The 27,518-nt window shown below is 44.5% G+C and overlaps 1 protein-coding gene across 6 annotated transcripts; it reads right to left on the bottom strand.

Annotated features, from left to right (window-relative positions):
- Positions 1-3: 3 nt before the first annotated feature.
- On the bottom strand, positions 4-20,212 carry LOC110495746 (single-stranded DNA-binding protein 3). 6 transcript variants are annotated; one of them, XM_036952168.2, is made up of 18 exons: positions 19,886-20,212; positions 13,930-14,002; positions 13,232-13,293; positions 10,386-10,470; positions 8,173-8,262; positions 7,127-7,192; positions 6,675-6,734; positions 6,499-6,565; positions 6,002-6,069; positions 4,850-4,911; positions 4,649-4,694; positions 4,419-4,454; positions 4,246-4,300; positions 4,063-4,133; positions 3,818-3,896; positions 3,676-3,704; positions 3,438-3,539; positions 4-3,281 (listed from the first exon to the last, which is right to left on the bottom strand). In XM_036952168.2, exons 1-18 carry the CDS (start codon positions 19,939-19,941, stop codon positions 3,252-3,254), a joined length of 1,137 nt encoding a protein of 378 aa, XP_036808063.1. In that variant the 5' UTR covers positions 19,942-20,212; the 3' UTR covers positions 4-3,251. The 6 variants fall into 6 exon arrangements, with proteins under 6 accessions (XP_036808063.1, XP_036808061.2, XP_036808064.1 ...); XM_036952166.2 differs by having other exon boundaries at positions 4-3,103; XM_036952169.2 differs by having other exon boundaries at positions 4,249-4,300.
- Positions 20,213-27,518: the final 7,306 nt, after the last annotated feature.

The following is a 27,518-nucleotide window of genomic DNA, read 5'->3' as shown; positions in this document are numbered from 1 at the left end:
AAAAACCCAAAACAACTGACATTTATTGTTGATGCAAGATCTCCCACCTTTTTTTTCTCCTCCCAATAAGCAACTTTATCAGTCTCTAAAGAAACTTTATTACAACAAAGAAAACGTACAAATAGGAAACGTTTTATTACCACACAAGACATTTAGGAGTAGAAACTAGCCTATCAGGAGATACAAAGCAAACCCAGGAAGCAGTTCCTCACCATGTTGTCCCCTTAGATTATGTTCCCACTGCTTTTGAAAAGAACCTGAATATGACAATATTCCAACCAATTGTCATGGGATCATTTATATACACGGCACTGGAAGAGATGGGTCAAATTTCTCTTTCAGTTGGATCTTCAAATCAAGGTGGCATCCAATCTAAAAAGGGGTTAACAGAATTTAAAAACACAGGATCATTGTAAATGGACTAAACGTTCTGAAAAACAAACTGCCTCGTATCCAATGCTGCTTTGTCGTCAGAGAAAAACATGGCCTGCCAGCTCAAATTTAAAGTGGCTTCCTCTCCTCACGTCATCTCCTTCGTCTGCACAGATCCATCGTCCTCGTCAGTGCAGGTGAAGGGAGAGGAGGACGCTACTTTAGACTAGCGAGATGGACAAACCCAAGGAACAGTCAAATGTTTCCTCACCCGCTGTTCCCTCCTTTCAACCCAGAATGAAACAGTATTATACATCACCATAGAAACACAGAAATGACCAACAATGTGACAAACGTTGATTTTTCATACAGGAGAGTCGTTTGCACCGGGGCAGAGTTTGACACCACTAGGGCCAGGAGGTTTCCCTGAACAGGTCACAGTCAGGAAACAACTTGAAAAAAGGTAGAGCCATAGAGAATAATAGTGGCCAAAATGCCGTTTTAGCACGGGCAGCGCCACTGAGGGCTTCCGCCATACTAAAGTAGTCAACCGGATGGGGGTTCCTATGGGTTGTAGCCTCAATGGCGCAGCCCATGCAGTCACAGATAAAAGAGGCGTCCTCTTCCGTATGGGCAGAGTGGAAAGGTCAAAAGAAGGTCATGAGTAGGGCCATGAGTTTTTCCAGAGCACATGAAATGACAAGGGCCACAGGAGGTCGGTGCACCTTAATTGGGGACGGAGGCTTGTGCTAATGGCTGGAGCCCGAATCAGTGAAATGTTACAGACAAACATGGTTCCACGCTCCAGTCCAGACATTATGAGCCATCCTCCCCTCAGCAGCCTCCACTGACAAGGGCACATAAAACACTCCTAGCCCTAGTTATGGTAAGTAAATATATCTCACATTTTAAAAACTAAACAGTTTCACGGTTCGTTTTACAATAATTATCCTCTTCCAACAAGAAACACTTTGCACTAGTGCAAACTAGGGCACGTTCCAAATGGCACCCAATTTCCCTATGTAGTGCACTACTTTTGGCTTCAGTAGTGCACTATATAGGGAATTGGGTGCATTTCCGATTTGCCCTTAGTGAATATGGTTCAGAGTTGAATCTATACAGCAGTATCTCAAACTACACCAGAAGCCTTTCCCCCCTTAACTCTCTCCATATCATTAAGAACCTGTGATTTAACATCTTTTCTCAATTCAAATTCAGAAAAAGCTTTAATAGAAAAACAAGCATTTTCTTTTCATCTATCGTTACTAGGGACAGGAGATTTCCCTAACAGCTTGACCTGGCCAGGAAACACTCTGGACTCTAACGTTAGTTGTAGTTCCTAACTACATAATGATCCAACAAAGAGGGTCCCTCCTGGCCCTAGTTGTGTCAGAGTTGAACAGTGAGGTACTGTAAAAACACACACCGTCTCTTTTCAAACCCAGTTGGTCTGAATCAACTCGTTTCTCATCAGTCATTGGTTGAGACGGAAATATCAAAACATGTCATGATATCAAAATTCACTTTACAGTATTTACAAAACAAACCAAAGACAGATAGAGACGTCACAAAAGGAGAGAGAGAGAGATGGTTGGGGAGGGTGTAGGTAGGCCGATTGGTTGGTTGTGTGTGAGGGACAAATGTTGTCCTCTTGGGGGGGGGGGCACACCACCTCCTGATTGGCTCAGCTCTGTTACAAGAGTCCTTTAAGCATCCAAGCAGAATAATTTCACAGAAGGTCAGAAGAACTGCCCTCTGGGTAAAAAAAATAAAGTAAAAACAAAAACCAGACACTTCCAAGATGTCTTCCTCTAGGAGGTGGATGCTGATTGGTGCAGAGTGATTCCGGAGTGTGTAGATGGACTTATTGTCAACCTGTTCTGTCTCAATGGAAAATTAAACCAATAAATACAACTGTGCATCCTCTGCATGTTCAGGGTCACTTAGTCTACTACAGAGAAAACACCTTCTCAGGGAGATGGAGAGGGACATTACAATTTAAAGTACCATGATGGACCAAAGGCGCTGTTCTCTGACTGGGCAGTAGATTGTGTATATCCTGTGGGTTTTCCTTAAGGAGACTAGTGAAGGTTCACCGTCCTGTGAAGTTACTAACGAAGAGGTCATCAGTGGGTGCATGCCCTTTCAACAACAACAAAAAACTACAGAAATTAAATCCTACATTTTAAAATAAACAGAATCATCATAATATTATTAAATCATAACAATAAAATATTATAAAAAGAATAGCAATAATACATTACATACAGAGTAATGGAAAACATCACAACACTTGTTTTTTAAATGTATACACAGAGTGAACGAGGGGGGAGGGGGGCTAGACGACACTTCCATGTCTACGTCTCAAATGACACCCTATTCCTCTAAAAGTAGTGCACTACATAGGGAAAGGGGGATCATTTGAGATGCGTTCCCTGTATCCACTAGAAACAATAAAAACATCAAAATAAAAGCGAATGCCAATGTAAATGTTTGTCGAGCTTCCAGACAGCTACTGACAGAAGGGTGTCCTGAAGGGTGTCCATGTTATCCAGTCTCTCCATCATCCCCTCTCTCATTGTCCAGAGCCTGACAAGAAGTCAGAGAGGCAGGGGGCGGGGTTAGAGAGTAGGGACTTCCTGTGTCTCTGTTTCCTGTCTATGCCACAGACAGCGTCGGGAAGCTCCACCTTCACTAGAGGCCCAGCATGCCCCAGGGCTGTCCTAGAAACCTGGGTAGTGGCGAGAGTTCGAGGGGGTGGAGGTGAGGTGGGAAAGGCAGAATGAGTCCGATCCAAGGTGAGGGGTTGGAAAATCCAGGTGGAAAGGTACAAAAACAAAAATAACCAAAAGAAAATACAAAAAATAAAGAAATTAAAATTACACACTCATCGTCATGTTGGGTGAATACTGTGAAGAGAGAAGGGGGGGGGGGGGGGGGGGGGGGGGGAGTGGTAGACATGAGTGAAAACTGTAAAAGCTACAACATTACATACCAGGTCACCCACCCTGGTTCTTGAGGGGTCAAGGTATAAGGGTCAGGGGTCATCGGCCAGCAGTACTCACACTTTCACTTTGGAATGGGTTGAGGAAGTTTCCACCCATCTCCCCATCGTCCCGCGGCGTCCCGGGAGGGTTGCTCATACCCCCCATGTTGTTAGGAGAGTTCTGGATAGATAGAGAGTAAGATAACTCTATAAATATGTTGTACCACACGTTATTTGACCAGCAGCTCCAAGACACGTCCCTCTGTCTGTTTGAGAGATTGAAGTCAAATGTTGTAGAAAAGGAGATTTATATTCACCTTTGGCAACCCGTCCATGTCCCCAGAGCCTGAGAGACCATGAGAGAAAGATGAGATTCAAAACAGTTCATCCATGCACTGAACATTGTCACCCTTACGACTGCATTAATAACAGGTTTCATAACCCTGTCATAGCACCCACCTAGTGAGCCGTTCATGTGGTGAGGTTCCATGGCTCCCATAGCTCCCATCGGTCCATCAGGCCCCGGGCCCATAGGGAACTGGGAGAGAACACACACACACACACAGAACATAAAGATGTCTCAGTGAAACTGAGGACTGGTTTTAACTGCCCTATCTAATCAATGGGGGGATAAAGTCATACTGTATCGTGGTGTCACGCTGCGTGACATCACGCGGCGGAATACGACGTGTAATGTGACTCACGTTGGGTCTGTTTCCTCCTGGTCCTATAGGGTTCATCATAGTGTAGATGTTTTCACTGGAGTTGTTGGAGTCTGGGGGAGACCAACACAATAGCACAACATTAGTACACACAGAGAGAGAGGCAACACACATAGTGTCTAAATATAGTACTGGTGCTGGGGGGGACATATTTAAGAGACGCACCACCTGGGCTGGGCATGATGGGAGTTCCGGGCGGCCCCCCTCCTCCTGGAGGACCCTGGGAAACAGTCAAAAAGGTCAATAAGAACAGTGCACACAATTTCCCCCATTTCCACAGCTAAGGAACAGTTTTATAACTGACGAGTTGTTGAAAACACTGCCGGTTGGCTACTCACCACATAGTGGCCGGGAGATGAGGAGGAGTATTGTATCTGTGATGAGAGAAGGGAAACTAGAGGTTAGGGGGGGGGGTCATAGTTACTGCCGGGAGAGATTCTCAACTAACCAGTAGTTCTTTCCTCCAGCAACAAGAGGGCAGTATAGTACATTTTTCAAGCCATCTTAAATAATAATCATTGTAATGAATCATCTAATCTATGGCAAATTGAGCGAGGAAACAACTTACTGAGTTCGCATTGGGACCAGGCCACGGTCCTCTACCACCAGGTCCCCTGAGAGACAGAGAGAAACTGTAAGTATAGGGAAACACTGCCATAAACCAAGAGAACAACAGTTCAACATTCATGATGTCGGGGCCGTCGATATTCAACCATGAAGCTGGTGCTATGGGATAGACTGTCTTTCTCCCTATGGAGGGAACACTTACATGTTCATCCCAGGCATAGGACCACCCATGGAGTTAGGAGGGGGTCTCATACCCCCGTAGTTCTACATAGAGAGAAGAGATACAGTGTCAAAACTAGAGAGTGTGTGTGTGTGTGTGTGTTCATCCCAGGCATAGGACCACCCATGGAGTTAGGAGGGGGTCTCATACCCCCGTAGTTCTACATAGAGAGAAGAGATACACAGTGTCAAAACTAGAGAGTGTGTGTGTGTGTGTGTTCATCCCAGGCATAGGACCACCCATGGAGTTAGGAGGGGGTCTCATACCCCCGTAGTTCTACATAGAGAGAAGAGATACAGTGTCAAAACTAGAGAGTGTGTGTGTGTGTTCATCCCAGGCATAGGACCACCCATGGAGTTAGGAGGGGGTCTCATACCCCCGTAGTTCTACATAGAGAGAAGAGATACAGTGTCAAAACTAGAGAGTGTGTGTGTGTGTTCATCCCAGGCATAGGACCACCCATGGAGTTAGGAGGGGGTCTCATACCCCCGTAGTTCTACATAGAGAGAAGAGATAGTGTCAAAACTAGAGAGTGTGTGTGTGTGTGTGTGTGTGTTCATCCCAGGCATAGGACCACCCATGGAGTTAGGAGGGGGTCTCATACCCCCGTAGTTCTACATAGAGAGAAGAGATACAGTGTCAAAACTAGAGAGTGTGTGTGTGTGTTCATCCCAGGCATAGGACCACCCATGGAGTTAGGAGGGGGTCTCATACCCCCGTAGTTCTACATAGAGAGAAGAGATACAGTGTCAAAACTAGAGTGTGTGTGTTCATCCCAGGCATAGGACCACCCATGGTGTTAGGAGGGGGTCTCATACCCCCGTAGTTCTACATAGAGAGAAGAGATACAGTGTCAAAACTAGAGTGTGTGTGTGTGTGTGTTCATCCCAGGCATAGGACCACCCATGGTGTTAGGAGGGGGTCTCATACCCCCGTAGTTCTACATAGAGAGAAGAGATACACAGTGTCAAAACTAGAGAGTGTGTTTGTGTGTGTGTGTGTGTGTTCATCCCAGGCATAGGACCACCCATGGAGTTAGGAGGGGGTCTCATACCCCCGTAGTTATACATAGAGAGAAGAGATACAGTGTCAAAACTAGAGAGTGTGTGTGTGTGTGTGCGCACGCACGCGTACCTGTGGACCCATGGGCCCCATTCCTCGTGGAGCGTTCATTCTCATTGGCCCACCCATATTAGGATGTCCTATAGGAGAAAAGATGACAAGAACACAGTCTTAACACCAACACACACTGGTAGTTAAAGACACTATGTGATGGTCTAATATGGATAATTCGATTCACTTAGCAAACACTTTTATCCAATGAGACGGTCACCTCCACACCTAATCCACATATGGTCAGTCTGAACCTGGAAGGCAGGGTTTATGGCAGGCAACAGACTAAACTCTCCTCTAACCTCATTAACTGGGACCCCTGTTGGGTTAAACAGTACTCTATAATCTGAACCTGTAATCTCAAGCCAAAACTCAGAGACCCACACTATCCTATCTTCCACCAAGATGACCCCTGGATCTGAGGTCCTCGGGGCACCGGCGTTCTCAGAGAGGAACGCCACTTGAAAAACTGCAAGCTTACATAAACACAAGCATGAATAATGTACACACACACACACCTTGTGGTCTGGTGGGGTCCATGCTGTTTGGCAGGAGAGGCTGAGAACCAGGGATTCCCCCTGGAGGCTGAGGGAAACAGATGGATGAGAGAAGGGGCGATCGTGAGTATGGACCACCAGCACATACTTACCTGAAAGTACATGTTCAGCTGTATAGGTAAGTGGGTGGTCCATACCTGATTTGGCATTCGGAGAGAGGGGCGGGGTCCACCTGGAAACCGTGGCGACATGAAAGGCTGAGAGAGACAGAGAGAGAGTTTGTCATTCCCACTGAAAAGGAGTTGAGCAGACAGATGGACAGAGTGTGAATGGAGGATGAGGAGGAAGGGGGGTGAGAACACAGAAAACAATGAGCCGGCTAATTAACGAGATATTTTACAGAGGAAGCTTGTCTTCAAGGATGCAGGCGTCGCACTCATCCCTTAGCCTTACATGTAGTTGTACATGTAGAGCATTGTGTGTGTTCTGTCTGTCCCGTGCACATGTGCACTCAGTGTGTAGGTCCACAGTGGCTCCTCTTTTGTTTTATTGATGAGGGGTTGGTGGAGTGTGTCTGTGTGGAGGCTAAAGCTTCAACCCACCCAGAACAGCTCCAGAGGAGAGTCAATTATTTATGTGTGTTTGTTACCTGTCCGTGTGGTCCCATGCCGTGGGGGGGCTGTGCGTGAGGAGACTGCTGGGAGCCTGGCGGACCCTGCGGGAAGAGAAGAGTGACATCAGAGAGAGGAGCTAACAACTACAGCTGCAGGAGCAAGCCAATCAGGGATGTGGAAGAGAAGCTAGGCAGTAGCCAATCAGAACACAGAGCGGGAGAGGAGGGCATTTTTCCTAATCCATGGTAAGAGGGTGTCTTCACCACTAGAGGGCAATGTTGACGCAACTATAAAACACAGCTCAGAACAACAGTGGATCAGAGGAGCCTACAGCATGTTTGGTCACCGTCCATCCCACACTGTTCAACATCAGGACATGCAACTAGACTGAGGAACTGCTTGAATGTGCATGAATGACTTCAGGTTTGTTTTGTGAATTGTGTGGGTCTTCAATTTTTTTTTTATTAGCGAACAAACACCAAGCACACACATGATAATAGCAACACAGGCATAATTGCAGCAAGCAGCTCTTGCTAATGATAAGGCCACTTGTACAAAAAGGACAACACAAGCACAGACACCCTCCTCCCTCACTTGTTATAAATAGCACTTCCGTGCCTCTCCTCTTTCCTCGCTCCCTCACTATTCTCTTCTTGCCATCTCCCACTTTCACCGACTTCCTCCCTCCCATTCTTTCATTTCAGCTCTCTCCAGTTCTCTCTTCCACTCTCGGCAGACAATGAAGTGGTAGCCACAGAAACAAACACATTGAGGCCCATCTCTCTCCGTTCCACCTTATCATCGCCGCTGCCAAATGCCAGGGCTGTCCATCACGCTGTCTGGCTTTGTGTGTGTGTGTGTGTGTGTGTGATCTATATATGAGAGGAGAGAGGGATTTTTTGGAGGTGGAGAGAAAGAGGGGGGTGGAGAGAAAGAGAGGGAGGTGAAAAAGAAGTGTGAGGAGATCTAGGAAGAGAGGGAATAAAGTAATGGATGATGAAGATGATTGGTGGAGTGGAGGGAGAGAGTTTTACCATGCGTAAAGTCAGGGGCGAGGGAGGTAGCAGAAGAGGTGTATTACCTGGAAGAATCCAGGCGGCATGGGTCCTCCTGGCATACCATCATTAGGAGGCATATTCCCCATCACAGGACTGGGGGCTGCTGCCGCACTCTGCAACACACACACACGTTAAAAGATGAAGCACAGAGTCACACAGACCATCCTAAACCCTGCCCTTTCCACTTTATGTTAAACTGACACACACCTTTGTCTTTATACATTTATGCTAATTCTGCCCATGAACAGGCCACTGAGTCCCTGGGGACAACATAGGGTCTTTCCTCCATCTTGCTCCCTTTCCCCGGCTCATTCCCCTTAACCCTCTCCAAACATCTGCACTCCTCCTCCCCCCCCCACGGCCCTCACCTCCCACAGCCCAAACCTCTCCTCCCCCTAACCTCTCCTCCCCCTCCCACAGCCCTAACCTCACCTCCCCCTCCCACAGCCCTAACCTCACCTCCCCCTCCCACAGCCCTAACCTCACCTCCCCCTCCCACAGCCCTAACCTCACCTCCCCCTCCCACAGCCCTAACCTCACCTCCCCCTCCCACAGCCCTAACCTCACCTCTCCCTCCCACAGCCCTAACCTCTCCTAACCTCACCTCTCCCTCCCCTAACCTCACCTCCCCCTCCCACAGCCCTAACCTCACCTCTCCCTCCCACAGCCCTAACCTCACCTCTCCCTCCCACAGCCCTAACCTCACCTCTCCCTCCCCTAACCTCACCTCTCCTCCCCCTCCCACAGCCCTAACCTCACCTCTCCCTCCCACAGCCCTAACCTCACCTCTACTCCCCCTCCCCTAACCTCACCCTCCCCTAACCTCACCTCTCCTCCCCCTCCCACAGCCCTAACCTCACCTCTCCTCCCCCTCCCACAGCCCTAACCTCACCTCTCCTCCCCCTCCCACAGCCCTAACCTCACCTCTCCTCCCCCTCCCCTAACCTCTATTCCCCATCGCTCTCACTTCCTTTTGCTCACTCCCCCTCTCTCATCTCTTGCAGTAGCTAGTCGAAGCTGTTGCTATGGAGACTGGTCCTTTGCTCCCCGTGCCTCTAGCATCCCCCTCTCAGAGAGAGGGGGAGAAGAGGGAGGTAGGAGAAAGAGTGACGGGTTTTCAGTAACAACCTCTAGCCAGGCCCTAACCACTTGTGTGGATATGAAATAATTGGATAGATATAGGCAATATGGTGAAAACTTCACCTATCATACCAGAGGGCAAGGTTCGTATAGAAATACCATTAACCAGGCTACTGGCATCATGCTTGACATATCGACAACACACAGACAAATCCTAAATCCTACACATCAATGACAAATAACTGTACATCAATAAAGCTACATGGTGGACTATCACTCACCCACACAAACATAAATAAATGTCAACACACAGTGTCAGGAAGCACCACAGGGGAAGGTTAACGTCTGGCTCAGCCTATAGGAATCCACCACCATGAATAATTAATCAACAAATCAAAATTGATGATTTGATTGGGCGATGTGGTTCAACGATACTGAATGGAATTGATCTATCCAGCCCACACACACAGAGAGAGAGAGAGAAAAATGGACAGATCAATGGTGCTCAACACATTATTGACCTTTTCAATGGTAAGACAAACAAACACTGGAAGATGGAGAGAGAGAGAAAGAAAAAGGGGGAGAGAAGAGTGGTAAATCCCCCCCCCCCTCCCACAAAAAAAAGAGATGAGAGAGTAAAGGGGCAAAATGAGAGAGGGAAGAAGGCAAAGAGAGTTACAGGATAACTAAATCATGGACTTAGAAAACAGCATGTCTGAGGCCACACACACACACACACACACAGAGAGAGACAGAGATGCGCACACACCCCCCCCCCCCCCCTGCCAGAATGCTCTACATGGATATAGACACACACCTTGTGTGTTTGAGTGACCATCTGGTCCTCGAGACTGGCAAACTGGCACTTCACTCAAACAGTTGCCAGCCACGGCAGACAAAACAGAGCACACACACGGTTAACCAGCTCTCTCTGGCACCGAGGATGTGAAAGCCCCCCTTGCTCTGGGCCAGATGCCAGGGCTGCAACACACACAAACCCACCCACAAATCCCTGGCTTAACCCCGGCCCAGTGCTGGGCTTACTGGATTAAGACCTCCATTCCATTATCTCCACACACTGACGATAGCCACACACACACACACACGGGAAGAGGCGGGACGAAGACACACACACACACTTGGGCCGGTCACTCACGTAATCATGGAAGGCCTTGGCCTCGCTGGAGTGTTCGCAGTTCTCCCGTCTGTCCGGCGCAGCGCAATACAAATCCCAGAATACACTGCAACAGGAAATAGAGGAAGAGGGTTCATGTCAGGGAGCACTTGATGAGCCAATAGAGGCGATAAAGAGGTCAAGCGAACTCCACCAAAGCAATTGAATTGAAGGACCGTGGGGGAAAGATCCCGACTCTTCTCATTGCCCCCCAGCAAAATCAGCCGACATTTAGGCTATTGTTGACATGTGTATTTCACACTATGTTGACGTAGAAATGTCAATATAATGCTCGTATGGTTGTCAACCCCAACATGTGTTCATGTCATCATTACAAATTAGAGGTCGACCCATTAATCGGAATGGCCGATTATTTAGGGCCGATTTCAAGTTTTCCTAACAATCGGAAATCACTATTTTTGGACACCGATTTGGCAGATGTAAAAAATAAAAATAAAAAATTACACACCTTTATTTAACTAGGCAAGTCAGTTAAGAACATATTCTTATTTTCAATGACGGCCGAGGAACGGTGGGTTAACTGCCTTGTTCTGTGGCAGAATGACAGATTTTTACGTTGTCAGCTCAGGAGATTCAATCTCCAACCTTACTAGTTAAATAGTCCAACGCTCGAACCACCTGCCTCTCATTGCACTCCACGAGGAGACTGCCTGTTACACGAATGCAGTAGAAGCCAAGGTAAGTTGCTAGCTAGCATTAAACTTATCTTATAAAAAACAATCAATCATAATCACTAGTTAACTACACATGGTTGATGATATTACTAGTTTATCTAGCGTGTCCTGCGTTGCATATAATCTATGTGGTGTGTATCGTTGCTCCAATGTGTACCTAACCATAAACACCAATGCCTTTCTTAAAATCAATACACAAGTATATATTTTTAAACCTGCATATTTAGTTAAATTTGCCTGCTAACAAGAATTTATTTTAACTGGGTAAATTGTGTCACTTCTCTTGCAACAGAGTCAGGCTATAATGCAGCAGTTTGGGCCACCTGGCTCGTTGCCAACTGTTTGATGACTATTTCTTCCTAACAAAGACAGCCAACGTCGCCAAACGGGGGATGATTTAACAAAAGCGCATTTGTGAAAAAAGCACAATCGTTACACGACTGTACCGAACCATAAACATCAATGCCTTTTTTCAAATCAATACACAGAAGTATATATTTTTAAACCTGCATATTTAGCTAAAAGAAATCCAGGTTAGCAGGCAATATTAACCAGGTGAAATTGTGTCACTTCTCTTGCGTTCATTGCACGCAGTCGGGGTATATGCAACAGTTTGGGCCACCTGGCTCGTTACGAACTAATTTGCCAGAATTTTACGTAATTATGACATAACATTGAAGGTTGTACAATGTAACAGCAATATTTAGACTTAGGGATGCCACCCGTTAGATAAAATACGGAACGGTTCCGTATTTCACTGAAAGAATAAACGTCTTGTTTTCGAGATGATAGTTTCTGGATTCGACCATATTAATTACCTAAGGCTCGTATTTCTGTGTGTTATTATGTTATAATTAAGTCTATGATTTGATAGAGCAGTCTGACTGAGCGGTGGTAGGCACCAGCAGGCTAGTAAGCATTCATTCAAACAGCACTTTTGTGCGTTTTGCCAGCAGCTCTTTGCAATGCTTCAAGCATTGAGCTGTTTATGACTTCAAGCCTATCAACTCCTGAGATTAGGCTGGTGTAACCGATTTGAAATGGCTAGCTAGTTAGCGGGGTGCGCGCTAATAGCGTTTCAATCGGTGACGTCACTCGCTCTGAGACTTGGAGTGGTTGTTCCCCTTGCTCTGCAAGGGCCGCGGATTTTGTGGAGCGATGGGTAACGATGCTTCGAGGGTGGCTGTTGTCGATGTGTTCCTGGTTCGAGACCAGGCAGTGGGGAGGAGAGGGACGGAAGCTATACTGTTACACTGGCAATACTAAAGTGCCTATAAGAACATCCAATAGTCAAAGGTATATGAAATATAAATGGTATAGAGAGAAATCCTATAAATACTATATTAACTACAACCTAATACCTCTTACCTTGGAATATTGAAGAATCATGTTAAAAGGAACCACCAGCTTTCATATGTTCTCATGTTCTGAGCAAGGAACTTAAACGTTAGCTTTTTTTACATGGCACATATTGCACTTTTACTTTCTTCTCCAACACGGCACATATTGCACTTTTACTTTCTTCTCCTACACTGTTTTTGCATTATTTAAACCAAATTAAATATGTTTCATTATTTATTTGAGGCTAAATTGATTTTATTGATGTATTATATTAAGTTAAAATAAGTGTTCATTCAGTATTGTTGTAATTGTCATTATTACAAAATAATAAAATGTAAAAAAAAATATATATATTTTTTTTAAACGGCCGATTAATCGGTATCGGCTTTTTATGGTCCTCCAATAATCGGTATTAAAATCATATTTGGCCAACCTCTATTACAAATCAATCGCATTATATAGTTAAAAACAACTGACCACCACCAATTCTGTATGCTAGCTATGCTAACCAGCTTATACGAATGGCAGTTAACGTTTAGAAGTGACTGCTAAATGCTACGTGGAGAAAACAGCTGACATATATCCAAATCGGACTTAAGTAACCACATTGTGGGCCTGTGGGCCGATAAATGGCAACTTTGTTAGAACGTGTGTCAGTCTGCGTTCCACTGCCTCCTTTACCACATCTATGTACAGTACATATGTTATTCACCACACACACACAGTGGTGATATTCTAATGGAATACACAAACGTGTGAACACAAGAAGATGCAAGGGGCTGAGATACTCACCACCACCACGAGTGCAGGAATCCAGGAGGCTCCCCTAACGTAATATTCTTTTCCCATCGTATCTGAAAGAGAGAGAGCAACATGCTGTCTAGTTCTAAACTCAGCAGGAGAGGAGACTGCCAGGGTGGGTGTGTGCCGGTAGAGTATGTGTGAAACTCATTCCACTGAGGGCTGAGCGTCTGCAGGTTCACTCCCTTTGTACTTGATTGATGAATTAAGGTCACTGATTAGTAAAGAACTCCCCTCATCTGGTTGTCTAGGTCTTAATTGAAAGGAAAAACCCAAAACCCGCAGACACTTGGCCCTCCGTGGAATGAGTTTGACACCCCTGGCCTAGAGGTTAAGAACACATAATCAGTCTGTCTCAGCCAGTCAACGTTGTCCCTCTTCGCGACCGCACTCTCCCTTACGCTCCTTCTTTCCCTACCTCTCAGTCAATGCCCTCAGAGAGTCACACCTCGTTCTACCCCTTTGTCAACGCCGTCCTTCCCCTTCGCTCTCTCGGTCTCCCTCTACCACCATCTAGGCTACCGCTACCTGTCCACATCTCTCTACCTCAGTGTCCCCCTCTTTTCCTCTGTCATTCTCCACCTTTCTCCTTTCTCACTCTAGTCCCTTACTTATGGGGAAGGACCAAAGTTGGCGACCACCAGGCTAGAGGTAGGACGACGTCGGACAGAGAGGTGTGTGCGTCTTACCTCTGACAAGAAGGTCTGTGCAGACTTCTGTGCTCCTACATGCAGCAGGTACTCATATACGTACAGCGCTAACCTGCAACAGAGGAGAACAGGACCTTGCATTAGCAAAACTGTAGAAAAAGCCATAGGAGTTAGCATTAGCAAAGATCTGGTTGAGGATTACACAAACCTACTAGAACAACAAGGCTGACTGTGTGTGCACGGCAGGCTGCAGGCATAAGCGGTCGCTTAGGGCCCCAGGCCGCTAGGTTGTTTTTGGGAACTCAGTTCGGGGCCTCAACTTACTGTTGCGAATAGTAGAATACACAAGGTGCAAGTTCGAAATTTGGTAATGCATCAGCAATTTCTTATGTCAGTCACTAAATGACCCACGCCAGCGAACAATTTTTTGATTAATTTACCAATCTAAACTTGTAGTAATCATGGCCAATTACCGACCAGGTATGTTCCTAGGGTCCCCAATTGATTTTGTTAGTCTTTCTCACTCAGATATCATTAAAACCCTTTCCAGCCGGAGCATTCTAATTTCGTAATAATAGTCAAACAATGGTTTAAAGCCATAATAACACCATCGTCCAATCACCAAATGTATTTCTGTAAACTGCCATTTACACATGATTTACAAGTAGATATATTAATGGTTTAGGGCTTTATGGGTGGGAACTAGTTTTTTTTACTTCAATGAAAGGTCACAGAGCAAATCCTCCATTTGCCTCAGTGCCCTGGTAGAGGACTGGAAGGAGAGTGGATCGAGTGCCATTTTGACCGCTTCAAAGCAGAAACAACCAGGTGGATCAGATGAGGTAAGAAAGTTGCTTCTCCCTCCGTTTCTGACATTTTTGGGGCCATTTCTTTCTGTCTGGAAAAACAAGTGAGCTAGATTTTCTGTGTACTGTCAAACATAGCTAAGTGTGTCGCTAGTATGGCCTAGTAAAAATCAGCAGGTAAACTAGCAGTTAAGAGCGTTGGGCCAGTAACCGAAAGGTCGCTGGTTCGAATCCCTGAGCTGACTACGTGACAAAAATATATATTTTAATCTGCCCTTGAGCAAGGCAATTAACCCTCACTGCTCCTGTAAATTGGTCTGGATAAGAGGGTCTGCTGAATGACTCAAATGTCAATTAAACCAGATTGACCACTGTGCTCACACTGGTTTCACTTCACTTGCAGTGAAATATAATGTGAGCTTGCCAGATCAGGCTGGTTTGGGAGGTTAAGGAAATACAGTATGCTTGATGCATGTCCCCCTGCCCCCACAGGCTCTACACTTCCCAGCGTTGCTTCCCTGCCTTCCAACACCCCTCACCAGACCGCTTCATCCCCTGCCTCTCCCCTTCTGGTCCCCCCTCTTACCCCCCACTGGCCTTGCCTCCTAGTCCTCTACCAGACACCGGCTACATACCAGCCTCCAGGTCTACCGCAGCTACCGAGATAGCCGACTCCTCTGCCCACCAGGGGCCCCCACCTTGGCTCCTCCATAACTCTCGTGCATGTTGTCCTTTCCTGTTCCCATATATCCTGCATGCCAGCCTGCCTGCCTACATGTTTAACACATGACTCTCATGGCCTTGGAGATGTAAAGGACATGTGAAGACTAAAATAATGTTGGGCTTTTAAATGGTTCCCGTTCTGACTGCTCGCGTGATAGGGTAATAATGTAGAGAAGAAAAATAGATTTGTAAAAGCCAATAAATTGGTATTATGCCTTTATCATATTCTGCCATTCCAAATACATTTTGATGACAATACCCCTGAGATGAATGTTGTATTTAATGTTATGGCTATGATGGTGATAACTTTAACTTGTAGTTTTTTTGTACAGGTTTGAATGAGACAATGCACTCCCTAACGTTATTCTTTCAATAAAGTTATTGTCTTATTAATATTATATTACTTGTTTATGCCTTTGCTTATCACATGTCAGACTAAATGCTATTTGTAATTTGTTTTGGAGCAGATGTGTTGAATATACTACGCAGATAAGTGGAACATTCCATAGAATTCTTTTTTTAAATACGATTGGTCACTAAAACAACTTGTTCACAGTAAAAGGTATTTATATTCTCATTTCATATTTTCAATCCTTACAAAACAAGACTCAATATGCTCTAAGTGTTTTCCATCTTCATTAGAAAGTGTTGTGAAAATGTATCTTACATGAAAATCTATGCAGTTTCTCAACATTCAAAATAGGTATCATGTTTTCATTATACTCATTAATGCATGCAGAGGTCATGATCCAGTGGAACAATCCCCTCAGGCTGGAAAGGGTTAACATGGCATACGTCATAAAGTGTAGAACTACTGGAAATTTGCTTCAAAGGGCTACAATACGCAACTTTTTGGGCGACCCGATAAAAGTCATAGAAACGTGAGTTACAGATCTGTCACAGCCTAAGAAGTAGTATCTCTTCTATGTGCGCTATTTTCGATGCTTCCCATTTAAATTGTATTTCTGCATCTTTTACTTTTGTTTTTGTACAGCAGTTTTCAAACAGCCGAAAATGAAATATTTTTGGTTATGGAAACCATTTCACAGCAGTCTAGATGGTACAATGATTCTCTACACTATGCTCACTTTTGTCCAACAGAAATTAGGCAAACTATTAGAATTAAGAGAAATTTCTGCATAGTGCCTTTTAAAAATGCTAACATTTCACCCCATGTAAAAATGGGTAGAAATGCAGAAAACTACCCGTAAATATTTTTTCCCCAAACATATTTGACCATGACCTAAATGGTCCGAAAGTGGCTTCTTACACCTGAATACCAAAACATCCAGAAGATGAAGGTGCTCAAAGTTGACCCATTTCACATACCATGAGACAGCCATGTCTTCATCGCTATAAAAGATAAAACAGTTGAGTTTGATATCATTTTTTTTTTAACTTACAAAAACAAATTTGTCAAATTATTTTATAATTTCATGAAAAACAATATTTTTTATATTCGCACATGTTGTAGTTTAGACCTTTCATCATCTGAGGTTTGTGTTGTGCCTGCCATCAGTTGAGACGCAACAGCTTGCGAATACAATAGAAGTAGTTGATTTGGCCCATATTATTTGAAAATATAAAAATACTTATTTTCTGTGTATTTGAGTAACAAAATATACATGTATTTGAATCCAGGTCTGGTGTGTGTGTACAGTCGTAAGAGCTGCCTCACAGGACAGGCCCATAAATAGCTGAGGGGTGTTCCCACCCTGTGATCACAGATAAAACAACTGGTGAGACAGGACAAACACACTGCCAGAGAAGAGTACGAACCCTCTTAAGAGTAGGAGGTAATTGTGAGGTTGCAGCTCTTCAGACAGGCTAGCCCGTGATTTATGAGCCAGGTCGTCTGAGGTAGTGGTTCTAACACACAATTGTCTGTGGCTGCCTGGTGGTGTAGTAAAGTTTACTGTCAGTCTTGGGTCAGTTAAGCCTCTCACACACACCTGACCAATGCACTGGGCAGTCAATGATTTGAAAGTCACTTATCTCTGAGACTGCTGGTTTAAACTGATCAGCGTTCACAGTGAATAAAGTAACGCTGCCTATACTTTCAATGCATTTTCTCCCAAAATGTGGGGAAATGTAACCAGGCCACTGGGGTTAGCATCCCTTCTCTTATAATATGTGCCATGGGATCTTTAACATCCCATCCGAAAGACGGCACTCTACACAGGGAAACGTTCCCAATCACTGCCCTGGGGCACTGGGACGCTTATTTTTTTTTAGATCACAGGAAAGAGTGCCTCTGCTTAGCTTCAGAGGCAAGCCAGAAGTGGGATGCATGGTGGGTAAACTGCCTTTACCCTCCACTACACCACTGACTTTGGTTAGTGTAGGTCTACTCTCTCACATACACACCATGTCTTCTCCTGACCATTTACAGAAGGCTATGGTTAACGACCAAACTACTGATCTCCCCCACAAGGGCACTGATGAAATGTTTATGTGTGATGAGAGGCCTGTGTGTGCACGGGGTGGGGGGCTATGTGCACCTGGTCTGCTGCATTATTTAAGCTCACTGAGAGGAAGAGAGTTTCTTGAGCTGCAACACTGGGGAGATGTTTTGATGGGAAGGTAGTGTCTCTGCACACACGCACAATTAGTCAGCAAAGGGACAGCTCATCTCCTCCCTCAGTCCCTTTCTCTCTCACAAACTTCCCCCCTGATGTTCACCACCAGTACACCTGACATCCTGCCTGCGGCTGCAGACAAAACCCCTCTTTAAACATGGATAAGACAGCCCACCAGAAAACACTCTCCTTCTCACAGACAGAGAAACACAGACATTGCTCCAGCTCAGAGCGACCACACGCACACACCGCTCCGACTCACAGCACTGAGCAACCGCTTCAGTCAGACACTCAATAATTCAACACAGAAGAGGGAGATGAGGACTTGGAAGAGAGGAAGGGAGAACTGAGCATTGGAGAGGAGGGGAAGAAAGGAGAGGAGACAGAGGAGGAGAGGGAGGGGAGGTGAGGAGGCAGAAGAATAGAGACAGAGGGGAGGAAAATCAACAAAAGTGTGCCTTCTGAGCTAATCTATGGTCTGCCCAGAGCTCAAGTTCTGAGGTTGATTCATAAAATCAATTAGGCTAGATTGTAGATGAACATAATAATATCAAGCACAACAGCGACATACACAGAAGGAGCAGACAAATGTGTTGACAATTTATTTGCACATCCAAGGGACAGGGCTTAGAACAGCTTTAATTTAAATATGGACTGAAATGTGTGGGGGAAAGTATGGGCAAATATTAAGGCATCGGCTTTGTTGACATTTGGCAAGACACGGGAAAAAGAGAGCCATCTACAGCTTGTCAGTAAAGTTCAAATAAATCAGTACGAATAGCCTAGTAGTTGTGTTGTTCACAGTGCATACTTATGAGTATCTGATTCTGCAGGTTATACCATACAAATTTGAAATCTCTTTAGAAACCAAATAACACATGTTGTGACAAACATGTTTAGGAAAGAAACATAAATGCAACACAGTAGCACTGGGTGGATACGATAAAGTTACTGTCGTACTAGCAGCCAGTTCAGCGGAACATCATCCTGTACGGACAAAACGGCATCCGTAGCTAGCAGACAAAGGGATAGGTAAGCTACCGCTATCTGAGCTAGCACACTATCTCGTTTGTAACTCCAACTATTCGGCTAAATGCTCAGCGTAGTGGCCAATTTTAAATGATAGAAACCTCGTTTTATAAAGGACACTTATTTTACTCGTTAATAAAGGCTAAACAAACTGTTTGGACACAGTTATCATACTTGCCGCTAGCTAGCTCCTAGCCTACCTAGCAGTAACTCGCGTATGAAGGTACACATTCATACAATGTAGAGTGAGTTCGAATAGTTCCTTTTTGGAACGTTGGACACTCCTTTGTTACATTGAAACCAAACCGGTTACATTGGTTTCAACTTTGTAAAAGCTATCAATCGGCTACGTTATTTCACCATAAACTAATCCCAGGCTTCCTGAAACACACAAGCATCTTCACGAAGGCATTGTTCCCAATACCCAGAGAAGTAGGGATGATGCTCTTTTCCACTCAATTCTAAAATGCAACATATTGCAGACAGTTTGAAAACAAATGATTTTTCCAATGTTGTATGACATTGGCGATATTAAACATGAAGTTAATAATATACTGTACCGGATGAGAATGAAACTAGTAGGAATGGATACCTTGATAGTAAGCTAACGTTTAGCTAGGCTAGCAATCAACCCCCAATAACTATTTGCTTGTTAGGGAGGGCTACAAGAATTCACCTATGCAAGAAAACCTGAAAAACAAAGACCCTAAACAACTACGGAGAGCATATCGTATCCTAATCTGCACCCTTTCTATGACAACAAGCGAGGTGGTGTATGTGAGCGTTGGAGATAACAGTAGATATCCTAGTACTAGTGTCTCTAGCTGGTGTTTGTGACATTGCACTATTCCCACTTACTTTTCTCTTGCTTGGTTATCTGAGGGCACAACAGCACCTTTCCCCTTGGCGTACATCCTTGAAGCTGGTTTCGATACTTTTTATTCAGTCCGGTTCCGACACCTGTCAAAGAAAGCGACCACGTACGATCTCCATAGCTACACAGCAGTAGTGTTCTCTCTCACTGTGCCCCGGTGTCTTTTTTTCTAGCAGGCTACATCCATCCTCAACATTGCCGATCCGAACAGGGGCTGCTGCCGTCGCGGGGAGCTTGAAACCGTCTGTTGGTGATCTTTTTTTTTCAGTCGCTGTTCCAGGGTTTTACCCACGCTCCCCCTGTTATAGAATGGTGGGGGCTTCTTAAAGGGATAGATCCCTTTTTTTTGTTTATTTGCCAAACTAAATTATGATAGACTGGTCAGTGTTCTTCATTCCTGGGCTTGGAGTCCCACATGGATGTGTGCAGGGTTTTGATCACTAACATGCCTCTTTTAACAGTACCCTACATGCCTCTTTTAACAGTACCCTACTGTGCCCACATGTAACTGTGTGCTCTGTAAGGTATGTTCCGGCCAGGAATGGTATATAACAGCTCTGTGTGTCCTGTTTATATATAGTTATATGGCTGTGTTTACACAGTAAGCCAAATTCTGATAATTTTGCCACTAATTGGTCTTTTTACAGATCACATCAGATCTTTTCATGTCAGATCTTTTCACATCAGATCTTTTCCAGACCTGATCTGTTTTGTTAAAGGACCAATTTAGTGAAGAAAAAAAGATCAGAATTGGGGTGCCTGTCTAAACACAGCCTATGTGTCGTGTGAGGGAATAATTAATCAAATGTGTACATGTATACCAAGTATGAAGTTGAGGGATGTGTGTGTGTGGCCTGTCCCTTTAAGAATGTGTGTGAGTGTGGGTGCAGTGCAGTGGCTGGGTGTGTGTGTGCAGGAGCGAAGTGATCTGCTTAAATGTTGCTCATCTGTGGGAAGGACACACTGACTGCATGCATGTGTCATTCTTGGGGTTAGCCACCTCCACTGTTTTTCTAAATGACACACATAAGCAAACACATTGTCCAAAAAAGGGGTAAAGAGAGAGTACCAAGAGCTTGGACACAAACACAGTCTAGCTAGGCAGAGCTGTCAGTGTGCTTGTGTTGCTCCAATAGGCTAGAGAGTGAGGGAGAGTGTGTTTGTATCTACTCAGCTCTAGACCTCAAACTCTATCACTGTCTCATCATAGCATCAGTATCGATTGGCCTGAGCCCACATACCTCTCAGAACACACATACTGTTGAGGGAATGTGCCTGTGTGTGTGTGTGTGTGTGTGTGTATGTGTGTATATTTCTGATAGGGTAGGATGATTCGTTAGGGTAATTATAAATCAACTCCACTCCTGGAATTCAGAGGTATTCACCCTAATGTACACACGCACACACATCTCACACACACTCCAAACAGGTTGTGTTCAATCGAGCCAGACCTGTATTTTCAATCACTCCAGAAGAGGACCTCTCAGAATATTACATTCACATGTTTCATTGCTAATTGAATGAGGCCGTTTGACTCAACAATTAGGCTGTTTGTTGGATTTCTGGATCAGTATTCACTAGATTCCTATAGATGGCTTCGTCTCAAAGACTTGGGCCCCGTTTCAATGCTCTAAGAAAGAAAGAGGTTACTGGAACAGGGCTCTAACATGAGCATGTCAATACCACAATCTAGCTAGTAGAGAGTGTGTGAGTTTAAGTAGTAGCACATTGAATCGATGTGGTTAAATATTTTACTTCTCACACTTCCTGATAGTTCTACTATCTCTCAGAATAGCTGTTACCTCTAACTACAGATCTAGGATCAGGTTACCCGACCTCACATTCTGATCATAACCATTAACAGGACTGAACAAGTGTCTGACCTGGGACCAGCTAGGCTGCGTTTACACATGCAGCCCAATTCTATTCTGATTATTTTTCCACTAATTGGTCTTTTGAGCAATCAGAAGAATTGGCCTGCCTGTGTAAACACAGCCTTAGAGTAAAGGGAAATGTCTACCTGCTCCTGTATCTCTCTAATCTCTGTTTTCTCTCAATACTTTCTATTTCTTTAGAAATGTAATCGCTCTAAAGATCATACTGCCTGTTTTCTCTACGCCCCCATTTTCACTCTGTCTGAGGGGAAAACCACAGACAACCACTGCCTCGGTATGACGCTGCCTCTCCTTGCTTTTTCAGACTCTTTTTCTCTCCTCTTCTTTCCTCTCACCTTGTCTCCCATTCATTAATTCTTCCACCCATCTTCTCCATCCTCCCCACTCCTTGTGCAAGCTGCAAACAGGTATATCAGTTGTAGGTGTTTTGCAACAATGTGTACCTGGACTGTATTTACACCTTACCTGCTCATGCTAATTACTCGCTAATGATTACCTGCTAATTACCATGTAAGTACATGGGTTTTAGCACCACAACATATAGGTGGACCATATTTCCAGAAACTAAAATGGCAGGTTGCTGTTTTATACTGAACAAAAATATAAATCTCAACATGCAACAATTTCAAAGATTTTGCTGAGTTACAGTTCCTATAAGGAAATCAGTCAATTGAAATAAATGAATTAGGCCCTAATCTATGGATTTCACATGACTGGGCAAGGGCGCTGCCATGTGTGGGCCTTGGAGGGCATAGGCCCATCCACTTGGGTGCCAGGCCCACCTAATGGGAAGCCAGGCCCAGCCAATCAGAATTAGTTTTTCCCCACAAAAAGGGCTTTATTACAGACAGAAATACTCCTCAGCTCCCCCTCCCCTCAGACAATCCCGCAGGTGAAGAAGCCGGATGTGGAGGTCCTGGGCTGGTGTGGTTACACGTGGTCTGTGGTTGTGAGGCCGGTTTGACGTACTGTCAAATTCTCTAAAACAAATTAACGTTGAATTCTCTTGCAACAGCGCTGGTGGACATTCCTGCAATCTGCATGCCAATTGCGGGCTCTTTCAAAACTTGAGACATCTGTGGCATTGTGTTGTGTGACAAAACTGCACATTTTAGAATGGCCTTTTATTGTCCCCAGCACAAGGTGCACCTGTGTACTGATCATCCTGTTTAATCAGCTTCTTCGATATGCCACACCTGAAAGATGGATGGATTATCTTGGCAAATGAGAAATGCTCACTAACAGGGATGGAAACACATTTGTGCACAACTTGAGAGAAATAAGCTTTTTGTGGGTATGGAACATATCTGGGATCTTTTATTTCAAGCTCATGAAACATGGCACCAACACTTTACATGTTCCGTTTATATTTTTGTTAAGTGTAGATATGAATCGAATCAGCGTGGTTGTAATCAGCCAGTGGAAAACAAAGGGGATCCAGAGGGAGAGAAAGAGAGAGATGTGGGAATTTGAGAGAGTTGACTAATATTCCGAGAGATTAAAGGAGAGAAAGAAAAAGAGAGGGAGAGAGAGATTGTGTGTGTCTGTATAAAGAGGTCAGACTGGGCTTATGAAACTGTCTATGACCTAACCTGCCCTATTTCTGACAGAACACAACTCTGTACAGTCATATCATAGGCACACAAGCACACACACATGCACAGGCTTTGGGATCAGAATGTCAAATATCACCACTTCAATCTAAGTAAAGTTTTGATACTGTGTGTCAAAAATGGCAAACTTTTAAACAGTTGGAGCAGAGTCAAGTACATCTGACCTTAGAGCCCTGAAATAAAAACACATGGATGTTAAATAGGATCCAGATTGCATGTCCTCTTAAAGAAGGGTTTTAACAGTCGCACACACACTCACACATACATACACATGCTCACACACACACACCCGGAACACAGATTTTTCATTAAAGGAACACAGACTGTGGTGTGATCTGCTACTACACAGACAGTACACAGTTCTCAGCTTTTAAAACTATTTTATTTAAATGTTGAATTCAATCAAACTCTTACTGCAATGGTTATCTGGTCATGTCTTGATATTGCTTTATTTCCCGAATTGCTAAATGGTTTTAGGTAAAATTACCACATAACTACTTTCCCAGGTATGTTTGCTGACTGAATAAATAATGCTCTATTCTATCCCACCTCCCAATCTCTCTAAATATTCTCTCTTTATTGCTTTCCCTCTCTCTCTCCCCTCCCCCCTCTCTCCTCCCTCTCCCGTCTTTCCCATTCTCCCTCCCCCCTCTCTCTATCCTACTCCCCCCCCTCTACCCATCTCCCCCTCTCTCCTTCTCCCTCCCCCTCTCTCCCCTTCTTTCTCCCCCTCTCTCTCCTTCTCCCTCCCCCTTTCTCACCTTCTCCCTTTGCTCTCTCTCCCCTTCTCCCTCTCCCATCTTTCCCATTCTCCCCCCCACTCTCTCCTTCTCCCTTCCCCTCTCTCCCCTTCTCCCCCCCTCTCTCCTGCTCCCTCCCTCGCGCTCTCTCTCCTTCACCCTCTCCCATCTTTCTTCTTCTTCCTCCCCCTTTCTCTCCTTCTCCCTCCCCCCTCTCTCCTCCCTCTCCTGTCTTTCCCATTCTCCCTCCCCCCTCTCTCTATCCTACTCCCCCCCTCTCTACCCATCTCCCCCTCTCTCCTTCTCCCTCCCCCTCTCTCCCCTTCTCCCTTTGCTCTCTCTCCCCTTCTCCCTCTCCCATCTTTCCCATTCTCCCCCCCACTCTCTCCTTCTCCCTTCCCCTCTCTCCCCTTCTCCCCCCCTCTTTCCTGCTCCCTCCCTCGCTCTCTCTCCTTCACCCTCTCCCATCTTTCCACTTCTTCCTCCCCCTTTCTCTCCTTCTCCCTCACCCCTCTATCCCCTTCTCCATCCCCCTTTCTCTCCTTCTCCCTCACCCCTCTCTCTCCAGTAGAGAAGGTTCTGCTTGGCATTATGTTTGTCTTACCTCTGCTCTTGGTGTCACATGCAGTGTTATGTATGTACACACACACCAAAAACAGGGGCTGTGTGTGTGTGTGTATATGGAGTGTGTTGTCTGGGGGTTTTGATACATGCGTTGTTGACAGTCTCGCCCCTCTGCCAGAACTACAGGGCCCCTCTACCCCTTTGTGGGCCTCTAAACCTCTCTTTCTTTTCTCTCTCCGTCTTTCTCGTTCTTTACCGCTGTCCCTCTCCCTCTGAGCACTCCATACCTCCTGCTCTCTCTCTCTCCTCGCCTCTCCCTCCATTCACCACCACATCCACCTATCTCTAACACACACGGTGGCAGGGCTGTACTCTACCTCCCCAAGGAGTAGTGTTTAACTCACTGACGAGGGGTTTAAGGCCGAGGATGTTTGTGAGTGTGGTGGTGGTGGGGAAAGTAAATTGTTTAGTGTTTCTGTGCTGACTCCACATATGATCCCCATTAGCTAACGGGGGTACAGACACACACTCACGGTGAAGGATGACGTTAATCCAGTGTTAGCCATAATGGGTCCATTCTAGCTGTTCAGCAGTATCTACTGCAGACATCACAAAGCACTTGTACATACCTGCTCTATTCTATCATGTACTATTCAGATGTTGTGAATAAAACATTCATCTTTCTATTTTGCTTTAAAGGTTTATCAATTGTTTGTCAAAATCTGATGTAGATTTAAAAGGTTCTAAAGATTATTAGTTGTCGAAAGAGGTGAAAACAACACATGAACATTTTTTTTTATTTAAAAAAGTCAATTGTTAATGCACATTCTTCTAGTCAATGTCTCCGTACCAAGTCCAGAGTGTCATGTTTCAGATGTCAGTAGAACTGAGTTGACAGCCCATAGCGTTCCAAAGTTAGAGCTCAAAGTCTGATGGCACAAGTGACCATATCGTTGGCCATTTTAAATCGTGTCAGTATGTCAGATTAGCTCAATCGCCAATTTCTCAGCCTCCGAGTATCACAGAAACACAACACTTTGAATGAATAGCAGACAAATGTTCATAACAAGTGGCTGGATGAAATGTGTCAAACTATCTGTTCAAAACAGGAAAAACATTCAAATGTATATTTTGAAAGATCAAATTTGACTATAAATGTGTGCATTTCTTTATGTAAACATTTTACAGCAGTGAGCTAAATCAAGGTATTGGTAGTCTTAAACAAATCTACTTTGAAACAAGTATTCACCTTCACACACATGGTTGTGGGCTTAAAAAGAAGAAGACACCTGCACCATGTCAGATATAGAGTTGAAATGTATTTGATTTTGAGTTTGCATCCCAATATTACTCTTCATATACATGACAGAAGACTGAAATATAGCAAAACCATTTGACATAGAAAACCGGATTTTAGGGTTAACAATGTAGCAACATGAAGAACATAATCAACAACAACCACAGAAGCACCATAGGGGATAATCAGATCTTAACTACACTAATGCTTGATTGGTCCTGGGGATTCACTGTATTCTTTTAATACACACACACAAATACACACACACACACACACACACAGTGAGTATGTATGCTATCGTCCAGGTCTTGAGCTGTGTTTGAAGCATTAGGATTATTGTGTGAATGGCTACATAGGACCTGTGGAGTCAAGTGTCACTAGTCCTTCTCCCTTAACTGCTACCACTGTTCATTTACCAGCCATATGTACAGTACAGGATATGGGGATGGGGAGAGAGAGTTTTCCGTTATTGAGAATAATTGTCCAACATGTTATTATTCTATCTCTTCTGTTTGTCTTTTCTGTTTATATTCTGGAGAAAATAAAACGACAACATGACAATCATAGTTCCCATCACTAAGATGTGCACTGGCATGGAATACACTGGCATTACTCTATTATAATGTCATCATTTATGATAAATGTGTTATAGCATAGGCAGGCCTACATTTTCACTTGAAATGATATAAGAAAGGTGGATGTGGTAGACTAGAGAAACAAACAAGAAAACATTAAAGCCTTTTAATAAAGATGACAAAATACTTTTCATTCAGTAGAAATGCGCAGACATGTCAACATGCTTTCTCCCTCAGTCCACTAACATTTTCGTTATCATAAATGTACTAATTCCTTATTATGGCGGGGGGAGGGTAAACTGGTGACTTCAACAGCCATTCTGTGACCCAAAAAACTGTCAGTCTTTGCCTGGAATAAATTGTGGAATATACTATTTCCAAGAACAAGGGGGGGGCATATTTGACAAAACATTGAATTCTTAACCAATGACTGCTCAACTTGAATTCGGACTACTTTAAAGTCTAAAATAAACAACAAAGAAGACGAAAAGGCTTACTTTTTATTTCGACGAGTTTTGTGTATTTAAAGGGGTTGGTTAAAGAAGGACGTAACATCGCAGACCCCCGCCATACGGTGCTGCGTTTCGAGCGGCCTCATAGTAGAATCAATTCAGCTAGGGGGAGCTTGAAACTGTCAACTGATGGTTTCCTCCGAGCTCTGGAGAAACACAGTCAAACTGAATACAGTCAGCTAGTGGGATATCAGCAGCACCGCACAAATTGCACACACTGTCGATCACACTCATTAATCTTTGCTTTTCCTTGACCGATTATCAAATGAAGAATTATGTGAAGTTAAATAACAGTGTAATACAATAACTACATGAAGGCTATACTTAAACTCTAGTCATTATGTTTTGAGCACTGAAATGGACTGCATAACGCTCAACACTTCATTCACATACACTAAAAGAGGGTTTAAAAACATGTCTT

The sequence above is a fragment of the Oncorhynchus mykiss genome, chromosome 18 (assembly GCF_057628025.1).
Source record: "Oncorhynchus mykiss isolate SJ-2025 chromosome 18, ASM5762802v1, whole genome shotgun sequence".
Classification (NCBI taxonomy): Eukaryota; Metazoa; Chordata; class Actinopteri; order Salmoniformes; family Salmonidae; genus Oncorhynchus; species Oncorhynchus mykiss.
This window is presented reverse-complemented; position numbering and strand designations above follow the sequence as displayed.

Excerpts from the sequence above, each read along its gene's own strand:
- LOC110495746 (XM_036952166.2), bottom strand. The coding sequence starts at position 19,941 with ATGTACGCCAAGGGGAAAGGTGCTGTTGTGCCCTCAGATAACCAAGCA. Across the intron at positions 10,471-13,231 it reads TTCCTGCACTCGTGGTGGTG|TGTATTCTGGGATTTGTATT; the intron begins GTGAGTATCTCA and ends TTCCTGTTGCAG. Across the intron at positions 3,705-3,817 it reads CCACATGAACGGCTCACTAG|GCTCTGGGGACATGGACGGG; the intron begins GTGGGTGCTATG and ends ATGGTCTCTCAG.